General features: G+C 38.6%; 1 protein-coding gene across 2 annotated transcripts in view; it reads right to left on the reverse strand.

The window, feature by feature from the left end:
• The window catches only part of TCF4 (transcription factor 4), a 316,697-nt gene that overhangs the window by 144,150 nt on the left and 149,758 nt on the right, over positions 1-22,789 (reverse strand). For both annotated transcript variants that reach the window (XM_077816689.1, XM_077816688.1), the window contains exon 5: positions 9,972-10,036. In XM_077816689.1, coding sequence (XP_077672815.1) covers positions 9,972-10,036 — 65 coding nt within the window. The remainder of the gene's footprint in view (positions 1-9,971; positions 10,037-22,789) is intronic.

A 22,789-nucleotide genomic window follows, 5' to 3' on the forward strand; every position in this document is an offset into this window, starting at 1 on the left:
GAGATAACGTTCTAATAACAGACAGAGTAATTCTTTAGTGACTTAAAACAGAAATCTGCTTTTACAATATACATCTGTCTAAATCTCACACTGGAGGGCAGACGAAGAAAACACTCTTAAAAGTAGGCATCACATAAAAAATTCCCCTAAGACCTTCCTCCTCCTATGTTTAATGGGCTCCTTTACAAATTATTAGAAATGTTGAAACAATTAAATAAGTCACAGTGGAAAAGAGAAGTCTCAATACTTACACTTGAAGAAACTAGGTGAATAGTATTGCTACCCATTTCCTTGTCAGCATGAGAACACTGCTTATTATGCAAGAATTTACACACTTATTGCATACAAAGGCATAGGGGGTCAAACTGCTGGGCTGAGTTACTCTGTATGTGTTTACCACAGAAATTTCCCACAAATATTTCATTTCACTTCTAAAATATTTATTTTAAAGAGGTGCTAGCTATATTTTTGCTACTTTTAAAAGCACATTCCATACATTTGCCCTGTTATGCTGAGGAAGCAACAATTTTTATTTTTTTTAAAAAGGCTGTGTTTGGGTCTATTTGTAAAATACTAGGAGGGATGCAACACACTGTCATAGAACCCTGTTGCACAGGAAATGACCTAAGGGGTAAAAGAGAGCCATAAATGGATGTATTTATGAGGCCATTGTGGAGGAAAAAAAATGTTTTTCCCTTCCCACACACAGTTATCTTCACAAGGGAGGAGAGCAGTTCCTTCATGCGCCTCCACACAAGTCTGCTCCAGTTGCAGAAGCCTTATCAGTGAGGATCAGATCCTCTGTGCAGGTAGCATGAGGAAATTCAAAAAATGCTTCCTGCTGTCCAGCTCCCAGACTATGCAATCAGTAGGGAAATATCATATATGCTAGGTACCCAGCCTCCAAGATGGACTGGGGGGATGAAGATACAGTCTTGTGGTAGCGAGAAAATAAGATCTGGAGAAGTTGGCACAGGACTTTTGGGGTACCGTGTTCATGTAGCAGAGATTCAGGTAGCAGAAGTTTTATGCAGTTCCCAATGTGGTATGTCTCATCAATGTGAGAAGTCACTATTTCCTCCTCTGCATCTGTCCCCTTATCTTTTGCATCCCTCAAAAGCAAAGTGCCGGGAGTGGAGGGAGATGACGAAAGTAGGGCCAGCTGAGGCAACCAGCATGACAGCAGGAGGAGTTGGGAAAGTGAGGCAGACCTGGGACGTTGGAGACAGCCTGAGGGGAAAAATGAACCTGCAAAAGGCTGGGGGTGGTGGAAGGTGAGTGAACCTCCTGCACTGCTCCTGCTTCCACATCAGCCTCCCCTCAATCTGACTGCCTGATTTTAGAGTCCACCTATTCTGCCCCTTTTCAGTTTCTACTCTCTGTTCTGCTTTGCACAGGGTTCCCTACCCATCATCCATTACCACCCAACCTCTCCCTTCTATCATTGCCTGCACTCACTCTCTGCCCCACCTTCACCTCCTGTCAGTGAGATACAACAGGCAGCAAAAGAGTGGACTTTCAAGCGTACATAGTTTCCTCTCCTTCCTCCCGTCTTGGACCACTTGAAAGTCCACTCTAGCTATTCATTAGCATTTATGAGCTATTCAGTAAAGTGGAGAGCAAGTTCTGACTTGCTGCTTTGGCAGCTGGAAAAAATTGGGGGGCAAGAGGGGAGGGAGGGCACATGCCCATGCAAAAAGCCTCACAGGGAGCAATCCATGGCTTCACGCACAGGAGAATTGCCCCACCAACAGTCAGAGCTTTCTGGAAGGTTCTAGACCTGTGTGGATTGTGCAGGCAAATCCCAAGTGCGGGGATCTGTACTGACAGATGAAAGAAAAATTGTATGTGTGGAGAAAGACAGAGTCTGTGCAGAGGGACAAGGGCCGGGGGGAGGGCGCTAAAAAAGGCTGCATGCATCTCACTTTTCAGGACTTCTAAGTTTACCGCTTTTTGATCAGTATTCTGGTGCTGATTTCAAGTGCTACTAATGTAATCATCTCAGTGAAAGCTGGAATGTGTCAGCAAAGCAGAAAGTTTAGGTGCTGTAGGCCTGTCCTTTGGTACCCACAAAAACAGTAAAAAGGAAGCAGCTGTTTTTATGATGAAACGCTTCTAATAATGTTCATTTGTACTGACACTGAAGGAAAGGTCATTTCTGTTCACCTTTCACGCCCGGTCAGACTTACCATTTATAAACCTTTTTCTCTGCCACAAAATCTTGCAACAGGCTGGAGCTTGGTGGGTATGTTCTCATTTTGGATGCAATTTACTTATAATTAGTTTTGAAACTTTTTAAGTTAGAGGAGAATAAAAAAGTAAAATAGGCTAATTTGGCATTTTACCTTCTATTCGAACTATAAAATCTTTTACCAGAACCAGTTTCAGTCTTCAGAGGTGGGTGAGTCTCCAAATGGCTTCAATGAACATTTTGTAAACATCAAAGGGAGCAGCACATTCAAGGCCAGAATTTAGCCACCTTTTTTCCCCAATGTGCTAATAATAACAACTAGTCACCTTTGGATTGTTTTATTTTTAATTAAAAGTGTTAAAAACTGACTATTGGCTACTGTGCATCTGCTAAAAGACAGACCTAAATTTTCAAAGCACTGTGACTTCCATTAATGCCTGTAGGAGTCATGCTGCTACAATCCATATGCTACTTCAGAAATTTAAGGGGTAATTCTGAAAAAAACAGGCTGTTTTTACGTTAGTGCTTTAATGCTCTTTCTTCATTCATGATTTTTTATTAACTTTTGCTTATCACATCTCAGTGGCTCCAGACTATTCACAAATCACCACTGACGTAATGTAATTGTCAGTCACATCAACTATCAGCTGATTAATGGATCCATACTACTGTACACAGCATACAATACTATGAGTCTAATGATAATATTTTGCACATCCACAGCACCTTCCATCCAAGGATCTCAGTGTTTTGTAAATATTGTTGAATTAAGAAAACACCCCATCCTCATCTCACAGATGGGAAGCTGAAGCACAAAATGATTAAATGATTCATCTATGGTCACACAGTAAATTAGTGGCAGTTATAAACAGAACCCAGATATCCTGATTCATAGACCCACTAGAACATGCTTCTGTTTCCTCTGGAGACATTCATCACTATGAAGGGAAGCCCCCTTATTAGAGCTGTTGATAAAACAAACTATTTTTAAGATTTGATTCTATGTCACAATCATTTCATATAACTCTTTTATACTTGCAGCTGCTTAAACTGAGATTACAACATGCTGATTTAGACTAAACTCTTTGGCTCAGGAACCAGGCGTATTGTTCTATTTTGTGTAAAACATTAGCCATCCAAATAGTAATCAGCATCACTGTTAGACAAATACATTCTATACCCTCTCCATATACCAACACACTAAAAATCCCCATTTGGTGGAAAATGGTAAGCAGGGCAGCATTAAGACAATGGGTGAATTCCTGGTCCCATTGAAGGCAATGGGAGTTTCAGTGGAGCTGGGATTCCACCTAATATGTGAAAGGTGTCTTAGTCGCAATCATGCTTGTTTTGTAGATTTTTCATCTTTAATGGAAATGAGCGAGTCCCACAAGGGGCTTGCTGTTCCTGTTCCCATGTAGTCAATGGAAGTTTTGCTTTGTCTTCAATGGCAGCAAGAGTCGGTCCCAGTCTTTGAAGTTAAAATCACCTTGAGATAAGTAGGGTACGGTGTGGTAGAGTTTACATCTCGCTAATGTCAATTGGGTGAAGGAATGGAGAGTCCAGGCCTTTGCTGCTGCTGTTTAGGTGGAGAAAGTTTTCTTTAAGACAAAATTAATATGATAGCAAGTCCAATGTTGCTATCCTACTTGGTCCAGGAACTCGCCTATACAAAGCACTAGATATGGATCATATCAATAGGCAGCAATTTACCTTTCCGAAGTCAACACACTTCTGCACACTCCTTTCACCTTTTGCAAGAAGGGGCATGTGACTATACCAGTCACTCAGGATTTGCTGATAAACCCAAGCTTTAACATGTGCTATATTGTCTGTGCTATTACTCCCAAACTGTCTCTGGTATTCAGGTTTTACCTTAGATGTGATGGGACAGTAAGTGACACCTTCCCAATAAGGACAAAAACACATCCACGAAAGCTTCCAGTAGGTTTCTGGATTGCTCCTAGTCCTCAACTATTGATACTTTAGTGGTTCCTGATAGAACTATTATCTGGAAGCCTAAATCTAATGGTCTGTCTCTCTCTCAGCTAAGAGGGAAACTAATAATCAGTGGCAGGTCTATTTTGTCTATGAGTAACAACCTTCCTATGTAACCTTGGACAAACTGCTTAATACCTCTGTGCCTCAACTCCTCATCTATCAAATAGAGCTAATAATACATCCTTTCCCCCACTCTTTGTCTATTTACACTGTAAACTTTTCAGGGCAGGGACGGGCTCTTACTGTGTGTTTGTACTATATCTGGCACAATGGAGCATCTCAGCTGGGCCCCCTAGGCAGGACATAGTGTAAGTAATAATATATGCACCCGCTTCTGGCAAAGTTTCTGAGGTTGGCCCTCTTGGCTCCAGATTCAAGAATATACAGATCTATGCTCATCAGTCATCCTTAAATCACTTCAGTGAATATAGGGATTGCAGCACAACTCTTCATACAGGGTATCAAGGAAGACTAAGACATAGCAAAACTTTTTTTGGTATTGTGTCTTTCTAGATCCCTTAAATATTTCTCACATTACTATATGTACTGTGAGATAGAGCTCAATAATAACAGAGTGAAAGAGAAATTTAAAAATATAATGAAAGGAAAAAAGGTATGTTTTCAGATGAGAGTAGAAATGATAGACAGAGTTAGTGAGAAGGAAAGAAACAGGAAGGTAATTCTAGGTGGCTAGGGCTGCGAAGAAGAAGACTCTTGCACCAAGAGTAATAAGACAATATGGACAGAGAAAGCATGTGATCAGATCAGTGGTAAATGAGTGCAGGAATGTGGGCTGGTAATAGAAACAGACCAGGTCTAAGCATGAAGTGATTTTAAAAGAAGAAGGACTATACTGACCTGGATCCTAAAACGAATATAGAACTAGTGTAGTTGTTTCAATTGAAATAAGGATGGAATTACAAGTTTTACCCTAAAATTTTCTGCATTTATCTACTTATTGTGATAACTTCAATAATTCTGTAATTTATTTCAAATACATTATGGCTCAGATTTTTAAAGTCTATAGTAGTGTCCATAATCAAATAGGTATTTTCAGGTAAGTGTATAAATATGCATATATGTTCATGGCTGGATTGGTAAACACGTACTAGGAGGAATCCCTAGTCTTTCTGTCTGCTCCGTGTAGTATTTAAAATGTGATAGTTTTGCTTTAAACAAGGAAAAAAGTATTCCCCAATTATCCCTTTCCAATTAAGCCCAGTATATACTATTTTGTACATAAAGCATCGAAAAACTCAACCAATACGAATGATGATTTCACAGCTGAAGAGGTGTCTTACTCAGCAGAGGAAATCTTGATAGCTGTAAGGAATCATGCCAATTCCTATCAGTCAGAAAAGAAGCAGGGACAAGCAAGACTATTGTCTCATTGGCCAACAAAGGGGGCCCCCCACTGAAAATAGCCTGTTCAATCACCATCTACAAAAGGGAAGCATGTTGTCAGTCTCCTTCTCCCCAAAATTCTAATGACCTCTGCCTTAGCCCTCCGAAACAAGATACCTCGGAACAGACCTTCTACAGGAATTGAAAGCTTTACACTAGACATAGCACTGAGAGGCTCGTTGCCCAAGTTATCTGCACTGAACATTTGCACTCACATTCCAATGATATTTCCGTTGCACTGGAATGGCTGCAAATTTCTTTCCTGTGGAATTCTTTCCAAATAAACTGGGATGAACTGCTCTCTATAACATGTGCAGTACTCAGTCCCTGACCCAACCACAGTTGGTCTCATCTCAACAAATCTTTAGCTGCAGAACTAGATAGAGCTGATGGCATATCTGAGTATGCTGGAGAGTCAAAACTTGAAATTGCTAACAGATGTAGGGAAGGGAGCAGAATGACAGCTTTTCAAGATATAGTAGATACCTGTGTGCACTCTGAAGGTAAAATTCTATTTAATTACTGGGGCTGTTTACCTTTTTCTATGCTAAATTAAACATGTTTTTCTTTAATTTAAAATATATTGTTTCCCTGTATTATTAAAAAGAAAAGGAGTACTTGTGGCACCTTAGAGACTAACAAATTTATTTGAGCACAAGCTTTCATGAGCTACAGCTCACTTCATCGGATGCATGCAGTGGAAAATACAGTGGGGAGATTTTATATACATAGAGAACATGAAACAATGGGTGTTACCATACGCACTGTAATGAGAGTGATCAGGTAAGGTGAGCTATTACCAGCAGGAGAGAAGAAGAAGAGGGAAAAAAAAAACAACAAAAACCTTTTGTAGTGATAAACAAGGTGGGCCATTTCCAGCAGTTGACAAGAACGTGTAAGGAACAGTAAGCGGGGGAAAAAAACACACCTCTGAACAGCATACTAATCCACAGAGACCTTCCTACCAACACTACAAAAAGAAGGATTCTAGGTGTACTCCTCCTGAAGGTCGAAACAGCAGACTGGACTTCTACATAGAGTGCTTCCGCCAACCTGCATGGGCTGAAACTGTGGAAAAGCAGCATCACTTGCCCCACAATTTCAGCCGTTCAGAACACAATGCCATCCACAGCCTCAGAAACAACTCTGACATCATAATCAAAAAGGCTGACAAAGGAGGTCCTGTTGTCATCATGAATAGGTCGGAATATGAACAAGAGGCTGCTAGGCAGCTCTCCAACACCACATTCTACAAGCCATTACCCTCTGATCCCACTGAGGGTTACCAAAAGAAACACCACCATCTGCTCAAGAAACTCCCTGAAAAAGCACAAGAACAAATCCGCACAGACACACCCCTGGAACCCCAACCTGGGGTATTCTATCTGCTACTCAAGATCCATAAACCTGGAAATCCTGGAAGCCCCATCATCTCAGGCATTGGCACCCTGACAGCAGGGTTGTCTGGCTATGTAGACTCCCTCCTCAGGCCCTATACTACCAGCACTCCTAAGTTTCTTCGAGACACCACTGACTTCCTGAGGAAACTACAATCCATTGGTGATCTTCCAGAAAACACCATCCTGGCCACTATGGATGTAGAAGCCCTCTACACCAACACTCCACACAAAGATGGACTACAAGCCGTCAGGAACAGTATCCCAGATAATGTCACAGCAAACGTGGTGGCTGGACTTTGTCTTCACCCATAACTATTTCACATTTGGGGATAATGTATACCTTCAAATCAGCGGCACTGCTATGGGTACCCACATGGCCCCACAGTATGCCAACATTTTTATGGCTGATTTAGAACAATGCTTCCTCAGCTCTTGTCCCCTAGTGCCCTACTCTATTTGCGCTACATTGATGATATCTTCATTACCTGGGCCCATGGAAAAGAAGCCCTTGAGGAATTCCACCATGACTTCAACAATTTCCATCCCACCATCAACCTCAGCCTGAACCAGTCCGCACAAGAGATCCACTTCCTGGACACTACAGTGCTAATAAGCGATGGTCACATAAACACCACCTTATACCGGAAATCTACTGACCACTATAGTTACCTACATGCCTCCAGCTTTCATCCAGACCACACCACACAATCCATTGTCTACAGCCAAGCTCTACTATACAACCGCATTTGCTCCAACCCCTCAGACAGAGACAAACACCTACAAGATCTCTATCAAGCGTTCTTACAACTACAATACCCACCTGCTGAAGTGAAGAAACAGATTGACAGAGCCAGAAGAGTACCCAGAAGTTACCTACTACAGGACAGGCCCAACAAAGAAAATAACAGAATGCCACTAGCCATCACCTTTAGCCCCCAACTAAAACCTCTCCAGCGCATCATCAAGGATCTACAACCTATCCTGAAGGACGACCCATCACACATCTTGGGAGACAGGCCAGTCCTTGCTTACAGACAGCCCCCCAACCTAAAGCAAATACTCACCAGCAACCACACACCACACAACAAACCTATCCTTGCAACAAAGTCCATTGCCAACTGTGTCCACTATTCAGGGGACACCATCATAGGGCCTAATCACATCAGCCACACTATCAGAGGCTCGTTCACCTGCATATCTACCAATGTGATATATGCCATCATGTGCCAGCAATGCCCCTCTGCCATGTACATTGGTCAAACTGGACAAGAATAAATGGACACAAATCAGACGTCAAGAATTATAGCATTCAAAAACCAGTCGGAGAACACTTCAATCTCTCTAGTCACTCGATCACAGACCTAAAAGTCGCAATTCTTCAACAAAAAAATTTCAGAAACAGACTCCAACAAGAGACTGCTGAATTGGAATTAATTTGCAAACGGGACACCATTAAATTAGGCTTGAATAAGGACTGGGAGTGGATGTGTCATTACACAAAGTAAAACTATTTCCCTATGTTTATTTTCCCCACCCCCCACTGTTCCTCAGACGTTCTTGTCAACTGCTGGAAATGGCCCACCTTGATTATCACTACAAAAGGTGTCCCCCCTGCCCTTCTTCTCTCCTGCTGGTAATAGCTCACCTTACCTGATCACTCTCGTTACAGTGTGTATGGTAACATCCATTGTTTCATGTTCTCTGTGTATATAAAATCTCCTCACTGTATTTTCCACTGCATGCATCCGATGAAGTGAGCTGTATATAAAATCTCCTCACTGTATTTTCCACTGCATGCATCCGATGAAGTGAGCTGTAGCTCACGAAAGCTTATGCTCAAATAAATCTGTTAGTCTCTAAGGTGCCACAAGTACTCCTTTTCTTTTTGCGGACACAGACTAACCCGGCTGCTACTCTGAAACCTGTATTATTAAAGAATTATTAAAGAACATGACCATATGAAGGGAATGAAGGGAGCAAGTACTCCCCTTTCCATTAGGAAAATAATACACTTTGTGTGTGTGTGGCAGAATTAAAAAGTATAAAGCTTTGAATTTTAAAAAGGGTTATTAACTTCTTTCAGTACTTTTCCAAAGTAAGAAACAAGTGCACTTATAAAGGGGAAAGGAAGCTTAGCACTGTTCGGAAAACAAAATGAATTTAAACATGTGATTAATACTGCTACTGAAATTAAAAAGAAAGCATCTTTTTAAAAAATCAATTGTCTTGAAACAAAGCTTAGACTTTTGGCTATTGATAGTATTTTTAGACTCAGACTCTCTCTGGAGAGTTAAAAGTATGCAAATGTAGAGTGCACAGAAGCACAAACACACACATGCTATACCTTTGTATTACACTGGCATTTTATTATTTAATTAAACTACTCTTATTTTTCTAGCTCACGCATGCTTCCCTTGAGACGGCTTTGCTGTTAGCCTGCTGGCCTTGACTTCCAGCCAAAAACAATTCAGAAACAAAAAGGGACAACAAATCATATTTTCACAGACATTTTTATCCCTCAGTACAACCCTGTTTTCACACAACATCATGCAGACTCTGTGAAAACTATAATTTATTGCAATAGCCATCCAAAACCAGGGTTTGACACATGCTCTGCGGTGTGTTTCCACTTTTATAATGTCTTAAATTGTGCCATTAGGAAGGAACTGTTATGCTGAAACCGTACAACATTGTTTCAAAGGACAGTAATCAATAGTTGATAATGGCCTAAGAGATACCAGTAGGCTGACTTAAATACTAGTAGAAACCAGTAACTGTATCTCCACTAAAACAGCTCAGACAGAAGTTGTATTACACACATTTGCAGATAAAGATTAATTTTGAGAAATACCTGTTTGCAAACAGTTTTGTGTATCATGAAGACAAGCTCTAAAACAGATAATCAACCTTACAAAACAAAGCTAATTTATCAGGCTATTTATCACTACCTTTCCACTGAATAGATTATCACTTACCTGGTGGCAACCCTGTAAATTTGAGTCTCTTCCATATGATGAATATGACCCCCTTTCAGTTTTACCTGTCAATAAAAAATGAATAGGTGTGTAAATGTTATGAAATGTATATATCTTCTCTCCATATTTCATATGAAATTAACCTACATATCCATATCGGTGTTTACATAAGTAAAACAGGCACTTCTGACCACATACTGTACGTAGGCAACAGAAAGGGATTAACACTTTATTCTGGGCATGATAACATGGAAATACGCCTCCTATTCTTAGCCATACTGTTCTACACACTTCCTAAAACTGTAACTTAACGGGATTCTACCATTTCTCTATAGAAACAAATAGACTTCTCACCCCCTCATCTATGGTACACCCTTTTTTTGTTCCCCATCTCTCTCTCACAAGCTGAACAATTGTTTTTTTTTTTTTTTATTTATTTACACAGCAGGCAGGCTACCTATAGTGTGACCCCTGCATAGTAATTCCCATTGATTAGACTGACACTCACTGGTGAGGGCAGAGCTAATCAATCATAGGCTCTCCAGATGGCGAACTTAACAAAAAAACTGTTCAGGATTCTGCTTTTTTTTTTTACTCTCTTTCCCAAGAGTAAATTCCCTCATGATCAACGTGATGATGGAATTTACACCTGGGAAAGAGAAATTTGGTTGGAAATTTGCCATTCTCCACCAAAGTTCTGACTGTACCAGCAGTGCTGGGACTTGAACAGAGGCCCAGTGACTGCCAAGCCTTTATGCCAACCCTAAGTACCTAATTTTTTTCCAGTGGGCCTTTAAAACACAGATCCAATAGCCGAGCTATAGCACTGGCTACAGGTATGCCATATTTAAAAGTAAAATAAAGATCCTTTATAAATTGAAAGACTGGTCTTGAACAAAATCAGTCAGGAAAGAGACAGTTGCTGCAGAACGCTAAGTCGTAGCTGGATGGCACTAAACCATGTGCAAGGGGAACAAAGAACAATCAGGAAGGTTGGTACAAAACATACTGGCAAAAAGGGCCTGTGAGTTGGTGAGGATAATGACAAGGGGATGGTAGGATGACTGTCAGACAAAACGTACAAGAACAAATCAAATATCACTAAGGGCACTGTTGATAATTCTGAAGCTCTTATTACAGTTAGGAACATATAAAATGCCACATACAATACTTGCTTCTAAGGGCCAGATGTTACACACGCGACTTATCAATGCCAACAACACCTGGGAACGCAGATCTAAGGTTCAGATTGTTTCCCAATCAAATCTATAATAAATTGTAATAACTGGATATACGCACTACATTACCAATTCAAAGTGAATCATTTATTCAACATCGCTACCAAGGACACATTCATTACAAAACATTTTCTTGACAAAAATGCTACTTTATTTGGAAACGTCACGCTGTAGTAATAACAAACATATCCATGGACCAAGCAAAGCTTGTTGTTTTGTTGGCATTTTGTGTTGGAAAAAAAAGAGCAAGTGGACTAAGAAGACAAAATTGTGTTTCTTGAAGACAAGTGTTGAATGGCAGTCTAAAATATGACTAAATCTAATTTTCAGTCAATTGAACAAGACATAATATAGCAGTTTTTCAAGTATGGTCTGATTTTTATAGAGATAATACCTTTGTTGTGTCAGATTATTACACAAGAAGCATGCAGTAAGTTTTAATGGTTCTTAAAATTATCCTAAACATACTTTATCCCATTTTGTCAGCTGTTTTTATTTTAATATATAAAGCTACTATATCTCTTGATCTCCTTTGAGAAATATTATTAATGAGGTCTGGCCTGTAAGAGAGGTTTGGGATAAAGTAATCACACCATATTCTTTCTTAGTCCCTGGAGTGAAAAACAAAAGCATAAAAACTTTTTGTATAACAATTTAAGAATTTTTGTGGGTTGTTTTTTAAATAAACTCATTACTTCACAAAAATTAACCAACAATCTGCAGAACTTGTTTGTATATATTTAGTAACTTCCAACAGGACTTCTGTGTGGTAATAAAAAAGGGATGAAACATCTATTTTGTTACCCCCACAGATTCAGCGCGGAGGAAGCCTCAACAGAAAAAAAAACAAAAAAAAAACCACAATATTGAAATGACAATCAAATTCTAATCTTGAATCCTGGGGCTAGTGTCGAGATCTAAAAACAAAACATCTTGCTGGTATGTGTTTGGAGTTATGTATGTTACTTCACATCACCCCAATAAGGCTACTTGTTTTAAAGTCAGAAAGTCAGTACAAACAAAAAATGCTAAGGATTGAAAAGGGATGGTGGTGGTGGTGTGTCTGTGTGTGTAAGCTAAGTACAAGCCACAACACAAGAAACTCTGAAAGCAATTCTCATTTGTTGCATGGGTATCAGTCGTCTTCTTTACTATCATATCAGATACAAGCTGCCTCATCTTAATTTCAGTTGTTAAAAAATATTTATCCAGATATAAAAATAAACCCACTGCAAATTACAAGTTGTCAGGGTTAAAAATCTACTTCTATTTGTGTGGGGGAGGATAAGAGAACAGCATAGACATGAATCATTCTCAGTAATTTGAGTGTTTCCATGACATCAATGGGCACTCGTCCAGGACTCTGTCGAAGTCTGTGAGGTACCAAAGCAGCACAGCAGCCAGCAGGAGATTGAATTTTTTTTTTTAAAGGATTATGCTCCTTGTAAAGATTTCATCTGTAGCATCCACTTTTACCACCAAAAAGATAGCTTTGGAGATCATGAGTGAAAACATTTCATTCTGACAGTGTAAGCCCTTAACTTTATTACATCTTTTTTTTTTTGTTCCAAAATACAGCTAGAAATCTGCTTCTCTATTAAGAACAAAACCACAATTTTTGAGAATATCAAGAAACCATTTAAAAAAATTTATATATATATATATATATATATATATATACACACACATACACACACACTTTCACAATCAATTGTAATTATGAAATTAACATTTTTTTGTAATGACACTTCATTTTGTAGGCAAAATTTCTTTTGTATAAATTGTCCATTTAAAATTAGCTACAGTCTTGATGTTGATTTTCTGCTTAAAATTCACTGGCACATTTGCTTCCGATAATAAAATTTGCAAGAGTGCTGATAATATGCTAGAGGAGGCTCTTAAAGTAACTATTTGTGCTCACAAATACAAAAGCTTCTCCTGAATTTCTCCATTTACTGTACGCTGCGTCTCATTTTTCGTCACCCTAACACAACAGTATGTGTTTTCTAACTAAGGTTTGTCAAAGCTAAAGATTATTTACAAAAAAAAAAAAGAAAGAAAGAAAGAAAGAAAGGTTTAAGAGAGAGTCTACAGTGATGTCGAAACCCGACGCGTTCACTGCGGAATTTTCGAGACAACCCTCTAGTACTAGAATGCGGCAGCCGCTGCGGATACTTTTTGGCACAAAGACAATGGTGGCAGTGCCAAGCCCCATGGCTAAAACTACTCAAAAGAGGCATAAGGGTAGCATTAATCGCTCAAGTCTTTTACTGCATGGAGTACTGATGTCCATAATTTAAAAACTAAAAGTACCCGTTAGTAATATGTGCTGTAAAAAACGGGGAAGGGTGGGGGGAGCTTGAAATACAGACCAAGAAAATATCTTGTCAGACATTTGATTAATTTTTCTACCTAGAGGACCAAATGTTAAAATGTGCCAACTGTTTCTAGCACTGAGCACATGTAACAAAAGATATATCCTTATGTGGCTTTATGTTCTGACAATTGAATCAAAGCTTCATAAATACAGTTGACCTTCAGTAGAGTGTTAAATAACTTTGATGCATGCCGTGTCCTTAAAATAATGTATAGAAAGCATCTTTATTATTAATAGAAGTAATTGTAAAAAAACTCTTTTCAATTAATTGACACAATGTATGCCAATCAAACTAACTATTAACAAAGAACGGACAACATGCAGCTCCTCTTTTCTGACAAACACATTGATTCTGCAGTTTTATACTCTATAAACACTCACAAGAAACAAAAATATTGCTTATCTAAACAGAACTAAATGATTGCTTAAGCTACATTTGCTAGCATTTTAGTTTTACTGTAAGAAAGAGAGCAGCGTAGGACTGACAATCAATCAATAAAGAAGCCACTTGCCTCTCCATGGTGCACTTTGAAAAATTAATCAAATTAAGTAGAAAATTTAAGCAACTTCCAAAGCATAAATGCAAGTCATCTAATTCTCCACTATATTTTCCTTTGCCCTGAGAGATAGGGCACCTTGTCTTTAGTATGCAGAATAAGGAGACAGGAGGCAACTCTTTCCATCTGCTAAGGAAAAAAGAAGTGCAGCTATTGTTATAGATGATTTGAGTTCAATGTTTATGTTGATTTCATGTCTGACAGATTTTTCTAGAGATCAGCTCAAGCAGTTAAAACTGAGACCCAGATTTCCAACACTCTGAGATTTCATGTTTAAATTTTGGTTTTGCTTAAGTCCATGACAAAGAGAAGGCCAGTTAAAAAAATATTATTTGAGTTCAGTTGGAATTTGAACAGCTCAGAATTTGGGGTTATTCAGGTCTGGGGTTTTGGTTCAGACCCACTTCTTATTTCATCATCATGTATTTTCTCACATTTTTTGGAATCTTATTTTTGTCTCCTCTTCCTCTGTTCTGCATTCACCAGCCATGGAAGAAAGGATGTCTCAAGAACATCTCAAGGATGGGCTGATTGGTCCACCCAAGGAGAATGACAAATTAAGGAGAGGGAAAAATCACCAAGCATCATAAATGTCAAATCTAAAGTATATTTTGGAGGAAGTTATCAGCAACTCAAGAGGGGTTTGTAATGGAAAACTTCTTTTCTCAACTTCACATATAGTTTCATATTTGGTCAATATACAATGAACAATGTGCAATGTTATTAATATACAAATAATAAGGTTTAATTTACATCATCATTAGGATCATGCGACTTTTCGCCTGAGCCTAGATTCCCCACATACTTCTACACTTCCCTGATGTCTGTTGGAGTTTTGGTGCACAGCAAATGTAGAATTGACCCTTTTATATAGATAGGCATCAAGAATCATTTAACTCACCACTGATGTGTAGCCACCACTGAGCTGGAATGCAGCGCCTATTGGACAGCACAAGCAACACTGCACAATAGTTTACAAGAGCAGTGTTTCGGTCTGTCAGGATTTTCATTTTGATTTTGTTTATTAGAGTTTGAAATTTTGAGTAATTTTAATTTATAATTAGACTCAATTTAAAATGCAAGTTCTTGGCCTTGACATCTTTTCCCGCTAAGAAAGCAAAAACAGAACCCCACCCCTCATTATATGCCAGGGGGTGGGGGAGGGAATTGAACCAACCCCTTTCACGTTTGAAGAGTTGCTATTCCTTTTGTGCAACAGCTACTTTTCATACTGTTTTGGCTTTCTTATCCTGCTGCTCATTATATTTTGGAATGGTGGAGAGGGTGCAGTGCATTGAAGGAGTCCAGGAGCCAGAACAGGTGTGCACATCCGTTGTGTATACTGGAGACTAGTCCTGTGGAGGGACAGAGGGCAGAGTAGGTGGATTTGCTGCCAAACAGATTTAATAGCTATTCTCCACCATGGATCAAGTGCAAAATGACCCAAGAGGCTACTGGGCTTTAGCAACATCTGTAGATCAGCTCTAGTAGGGTACATCTAAACTACAGCTGTGAGTGAGCCTCCAAGCCTGGACAGACAGACTAGTGCTAGCTCAGCTCAAGCTTGTGGGCTAAAAATATCCGTACAGATGCTGCAGCTTGAGCCATAGTTTGGGCCACCCACCCAAGCTCAGACCCCAGTAACTGGGTGGTCTTGAGAGCCCAAGCCACCACCTCAAATCTACACAGCTATTTTTAGCATGTTCACCTGAGCCTACCTAGCCAAGTATATCTACCCAGGCAGGGAGGCTTGCTCCCTGCTCCAGCATAGATATACCATAGTGTTCTGAAGCCTGGACAGAGGTATAATTCTTCTTCCTTCTGCCTGCACACAGACATCCAACAGTTAGTCCGGCTGGGCACAGGATTTGGGGCTATCTATGTTTCTCTCATACTTTTATGTCTAGAATGCATAATGCACAATATCCAATTTATTTCAATAGGGTTTTGCATAGTATAATTTATACTACAATCATATCCAATGGTAATGGAAGTATCATGTCAATGAGCTGTTTCATTCTTTGTATTACACGTGAAGTACTGACAATAAGAAAAATCCTGCAAATTTTAAGCTAAATTTGTGCAATACAAAACAACGATACGCAACACTCAATCAGATCTAAAGAAGGGCCCACGAACTAGATATAAAATCAAGGGAAGTAGTAATCCCAATAATTTTAATGGCATCAAACCCAGTTAAAATGTGCCAGAGATCTGGCACAATATTAGCAGAAGCACACTTTGTTTTCTTTTGTTTTAAATGAAAAGGGCTTTCTGCACTTACATTGACATGCAGTAAACAGTAATGATTCCTAGAGACTTTACGATGCCAATGCAAGGGGAGATTATATTTTTTTTAAACAGTACCATCAAAATATAAAGGAAATTAAATCCTAAAAACCTACACTAAAATAACATTAAGGAACTGACAAACAACCTAAAGCAAGGAAATTCATAGTTAAAGTGACATTTCATCACTAATTCAACTCGTTGATCTTGATTTTATTCTTAAATAGGCAAGTCTATTTCTTGCATATCCCAAGGACCAGGCTAAAAGTAGCCAAGGGCTACTCCACATGAATTACTAGGTTACACATGTTCAGTCCTAATGCACCCCCTATTGCCTACTGCTTACATTGCAGGAATAGAGCTGCAAGTTGTGGGATAGAGAGGTGGTGTGCAAAGGCTTGAGCTCTTTATGCTGTCAAGCCAAATGGCAATATAGCAAGAATGTGGGCCCTGCAAATGCCTGCTGCTCCAAATTGCATACCTAAGCATGTTTCACTAAAGTCTAATATTTGTTCTGTGTTTATGTAGTGTGTAGCACAATGGGGCCCTGGTTAAGGCTGTGAGTTTGTCACGGAGGTTGGAAGTCACGGATTCTGTGACCTCTGTGACTTCTGCAGCGGCCAGTGCACCTGGCTCGGGGCAGCTCAGGTAGCCCCTGCACCAGTTGCTGCTGGGGCAGTCTCGGGCCACCACGCCCCCACCCCCTTCCCTGAAGTAGCAGAGTTTGGGTGTGGGAGGGGGCAGGGCGTTGGGGCACGGGACAGGGTGAGCAGGCTCTGGGCAGCGCTTTCCTGGGGGGCTCCCTAGAAGAGGCAACATCCCCCTCACTCAACTGCTAGGCTGAGGTGTGGCCAGGCAGCTCTGTGGACTGCCTCCGCCCAGATCGCTGGTTTCGCAGCTCCCATTGGCCAGGAACCGCAGCCAATGGGAGCTGTGGGGCTGAGGCCTGCAGGTTCATAAAATATTGATCCCAAGTCAAAAGACTGAGGCAAGCTGCTTACACATCCCATCTCCGTAATCTACCCATCTACTACCGTATATAACAGTGATGCATGGCTTTTTGTTAAGTCTGCTTTTTAAATGAAAAACCCTTGAAAAATTGGCACTTAAAATGGTAAGAGTAAGAAACTGCTGACAATGTACTAGTTTGTGCTACTTTTATATAAAACAGTACCTTATTCCTTGAGTAGTCCCACTGACATCAATGGGACTATTTGAGAATTAAGGAACTATTCAATGTAATGGTGGTACAATCTTCTTTTGAGTTTGTAAGAATAAAACCATTTACTTGTGCCATTGAGAGTTACTACTTGTCTTTATAATATATTGCTATATAACCACTGTAAGTCAAGGGTTGATCTTTTGAGAGGTGAGTACCCTCTGGCTCCCACTGACTTTTTGCTCAGCACTTTGCAACAGGTGTTCAACACCTTGCAGGATAAGGCCCTTAACCAGTGCACAGGACAGTATTATCATTTCTTAACAGTAATAGAAACCATGCAAATAATGTGCTTTGTATCCAGTACATTCACTAACTGGGAGCAGAATACAAATGTAACAAACTCACAGAATTTTCATGAAGAAAGTGGTTAAACAAAAACAGTTAGTGATATCCAATGGGTTTTGAAGAAATTACATTTCCTGGGTTAAAGAAATCTTATTACCTCAGTGTGATGGACCTCTAAATTTGTTTATCTCATAAAACTGTTTATTCTACAGAAACTAATCTCAGGTTACCAAATATGTTTCACTAATGAACAACTATTCAACTAAACTCAATGTATAGAGGTGAAAGACTATTTTTCTTTTAAATAATGATCTTTTCTAAATTTAAAATGCCTCTGAACTTAGGCATTCCTTTTTTCATAGATTCACAGATTTTAAGGCTGAGAGGGATGACCATCTAGTCTGAAAACCTCCATAACACAGGCCACAGAATTTCACTCAATTTTATTTTGGAGGGAGGCAGGCAACATTAGTAAATGCATGCACTATATCCTACCAGCACCCAGCTCTGGCACTTGCAAATATCATAAGATAAGCCCTAGAATAAATAATCATTACAAAATATGAAATATCATAGAATCCTATTGGAGTGAGTATCAAGGTAACAAAAAGGGTCAAAGTTTATACGAGTATGCAATAAAAAAGAAAAATAGCTGTGATAATGCCTGAATTTTTAAGCAAAACGTAAGAGTAGAATGTAAATGTTGCTTATTTTGTTATCCTAAACAAACCTCATAGTTTTTTAATTGCAGTATATTCCAGAGTAATTCCTTATCATTTGACTATGGCTCAGGAGATTTTTATCATGTATCTGGAAACCTGGGTTTTCACTCAAGCATGAAAACAGAATCACTTTAAAACAAGCCAGATACATATCTAAGGCTATGAAAGAAGCAGAACTGAAAGAAGACAATAAACTTTGATACAGCCTATGTGTACAGGCTTTAAATCTTTAGACTGTAAACCCTCCCCTATCTAAACCTTTATTAAAAGGTTACTAAAACAAACCATGTTGGACATGGTTTGGGATCAAGAGATCAATTAGAAGTCTTATCTTTAGGATGATGGGTCAAATCCACATCTAATCATTATCAACAAAACTCATTCTGACTAAATGGCTGTATTTTGTCCTAAAAGTAAAACAAGTCTCGTAATCTCATTTTTTTTTAGCTTTAACAGTATATTAATCCAACAAGACACCACACCAATTCAGGAATACCTTCCATTCAAAGGAGTACAATGATAAGCATGGGCGTCCTCTGCACCAGCATTTTACCTGGTTAAAATACATGACCTATGCCTAAACAGAGAACTTCGGAGTCACTGGTGCTTTCAGTGCTTATGTCATAATTTATAAACAAAAAAATAAAAGCACAAAAAACTAGCATTTTAGCCGTCTGACTATAAGGTTAATATGTAACTTGATTTTCTTAAAAAAAAAAAAAAAAAAGCAATGGCTATATATAATTTATAGCATTTAACAGGCAAATTACACATCGCCATTCCTGACTTTCTCAAGAAAACAAATTAAGTTATATATTAACGTCATACATTTCAGGATGCTCAAATATATTTTCAGGTCTTACATGAAATCTCCCATCAAACTGGTACTACATAAAGAATTACTTCGTCAGCTTTTAATTTATTTCAAAATCAAATAGAAAATTGGTTCTATTTTCTTTTTGGTTCCATTTTCCCAGCCCTCAGTGCTCTTTGCAATTTTAGCAGAAGTACATATAATGTTGTAGCATTTTAAAATTTAGAAATGCAAAAATTTGCTTCAATTCAATATAAATATCAGTTATTTGTAACACAGCTTGGTAAAGAAAGATATAAAAAGTTTTTTCTAATATTTATTATATTCTCATCTTTTACTATTTCCTTAGTGACAAAGCTACATATTGTATAACTTTGATTAAGTAAAAAGGGGTGAGGGTGGGGGAATCAAACCACAAATTTACAGGATATGGCAAAAAGCAGAAGTGAGCTGGTAAATACATTGCAACATATTATGATCGTGTATCCAGTATACTCAAATCCGCAATATCCAGCAGAGGGCATCCACACCCTAAAATGCTTACACTTGAGACCTGACATTCCAAATCACTTTAGTCATAACAATTTGGGCTGAGAATACAGACAAGCTCATCACATCAGTACACACAAACTAATCAGCACAATGTCTGATGAACAATGACAAAAAATTACTATCAAAAGAAATCTAAAAATGTTTTCTTTAGATACACAAAGAAGTTCATTGCTATGGAAAGCATTCTCTTCCTTTTTCTAGACTATTGAATACTTAGAATTATTCACTACTAAATGCAAACTATGGCATCTTTACTCAAGCAAAACTCCCATTCATCAGTGGAAGTTTTGCCTGAGTAAGGAATTTTGAGTAGAGACCTAAAAAAAAAAAAAAGGTTGGTTTTATACATATATTATTCTCTATGGGTTAAATCCTTACCCCACTGAAGTCAATGACAGAACTCCATTTGTCTTCAATTGGTCAAGATATCACCCATATACTTAAATTACCTACAGAACTAGACAGCTACATTACCCACAAAGCTTAGACATGTCATTATTTTCAGATTTTATTTAATTTAGAAAAGTTGCATTATAATCAATGGAAGAATGCACCAACTGTTTTTCATGATTATTTCAGAAACCAGTGTATTAACTCAAGTTTGTGTTGGACCATTTTAAGATTACTACACATGTTTAAGAAGCCACCAATCAAAATATTCTATTCACTATTGTAGAACGAAGCCTAAGCTTTCAAAGAAGGCAGAATCCTTCATTTCAGATAGGTGTGGCAAGCATAGAGGTGAACATTTTTTAGCCTCCAGTTACAAGTTGCAAAACGTATTAAGATAATTAACTGCTACTGGCCCATCCACTGAAATGATCACTTTTAACATTCGCCTCACCCCCAAAAACGGGAATGATGACTATTTGGGTTCCATGTCAGATTTTTTTATTTCTTTTTTTTAATTTCAGTAGCCTTGGGAGACGAACTTAATTCACAAGGTCTACAAACCAAGCAGCTTAGGTTACATGTAGGTCACAATAAATAATACTCATCTCTTGGCCAATATGAGCTGCACTGTTACTGCATAAGTTGAAATGACAAGCTTTTATTATTCCTAAGCACTTGATTCTGAAACATTTGCACAATCTGTTAAGTCCAGACAAATTTAAATGGTTCTGACATGCAGCCTGCTAGGGTCAGCAACAGGGATAATGCCTCTTTATGTGGGTAAAATTTTGTGGCATATAGGTCACTCTCTTAAGGGGAATCAACTGTGTGTCTCTTCTTTGCATTTCCACCACAATCCTTCATCCTGCAGCCTGAAGCTGAGAGTGAAATGCAAGAAAGGAGCCGAGCGCTCAAAGCAAAAATCTGCTTCCAGGACAATCCATTATATCTGACAAGTTAAATGTTCCATGGTAGACCATATGGCATCAGAGCAGGGCTGACGATGGAAGAGGGAAACTCAGCAAATGCATCACAATTAAGGAGTTTGACTATAGACTTTATTTTGACTTACTCTTTTATTAAATTTTAAATGTAGTCTTTCCCTTTCAGCAAACCCCTTATAAGGCCCCACTATGGGCTTTGCATATATGAGGTTCATCATAATTATTTTTTCTTCATTCTTATGGTCATACGTATTTTAAACAATGGATTTGAATAAGTCATTTTGACACGATGGATTATCTAAGTATAGAACCTTTCTATTACTAATAAACATAATAAAAATATTAGTAGTAAATTGTTAAAGACCAGAAATGAGAGACACAGAGAGAGAAATTAAGAAAAGGAAACTTTCAGAAAAAATGTTCTGACAATGCATTCTATGAGACTGGAAAAGTCTCTCAAGGGAAAGGATGGAACCCGCTTCACTTAAAACTAGACTGGACACTAGCAAAAAAGCTGCCCATTCCTGAAAGTCATCCTAATGAAGTCACTGGGAGCTCTGTGATTATAAAGTACTTATAGCATTGGGTCCATACTGTCAGCCTGCACAGCCAGAGTGAATGACTAAAAGACCTAATAGATCTTTTCCATCTTTAAAGTTTGACTCCTTTCATTTTCACTGTGCCAATAAATGGCCATCCCTCCAGTCTCCAAACACTTAGCGGAATCTGTACCAACGTACACATGTTCATAACTAGTTTCATTTCTTATATCAGAAAAATGTAACAGCTGTGGGCCCACAACTGACATGTTCCTTTTTTTATTCTGTGGTTTGTCCAATAACAGAATCAAATTCTGAGTTAACTGACGACTTCAATTGCAATGAACTAGTCCTCTGTAATAGACTTGTAATACACATGGTGGTTTCCTAGCCTACAACCCATAGTTACCTTCTTTGTAGCTATGCTACTCTTCTTATATCACCATTATCTAAAGACAGACATTGTTCAGTTCTAGAAAGAGGTGTTATTACAAGCAGAGTGACTATAATGGAGTATGATGGAGCTAGAAGCCAAGGAATATTGTTGCAGCAAAGCTAGTATTTTGCCCAAAGGGAAGTGTTTACAGTGGCAAATAATGAAATGGAAAAAAGCAAAAATTGTTTTAACTACATTGAACTGCTGTTAAAATAATTTTAAAATAATACAACTTATATATAAGAACTGTTATTTGCCCCAAATTCCTTGGGGAAAGTCTGAATTGGTAAACAGAATTAAAAGAGGTTTCTACAGAACTATCAAATTAATCTGGTTCAATAACAAACAGGTCTGTTCTCAACTGGCACCCTTGGTAACAACAGTGGGAGCATTTGGGCGCAAACACAAGAGTTTGTAAAATAGGTAGCTAAAGCTGAATCTGTATTTAGG

This window comes from Eretmochelys imbricata, chromosome 5 (genome assembly GCF_965152235.1).
Source record: "Eretmochelys imbricata isolate rEreImb1 chromosome 5, rEreImb1.hap1, whole genome shotgun sequence".
Classification (NCBI taxonomy): Eukaryota; Metazoa; Chordata; order Testudines; family Cheloniidae; genus Eretmochelys; species Eretmochelys imbricata.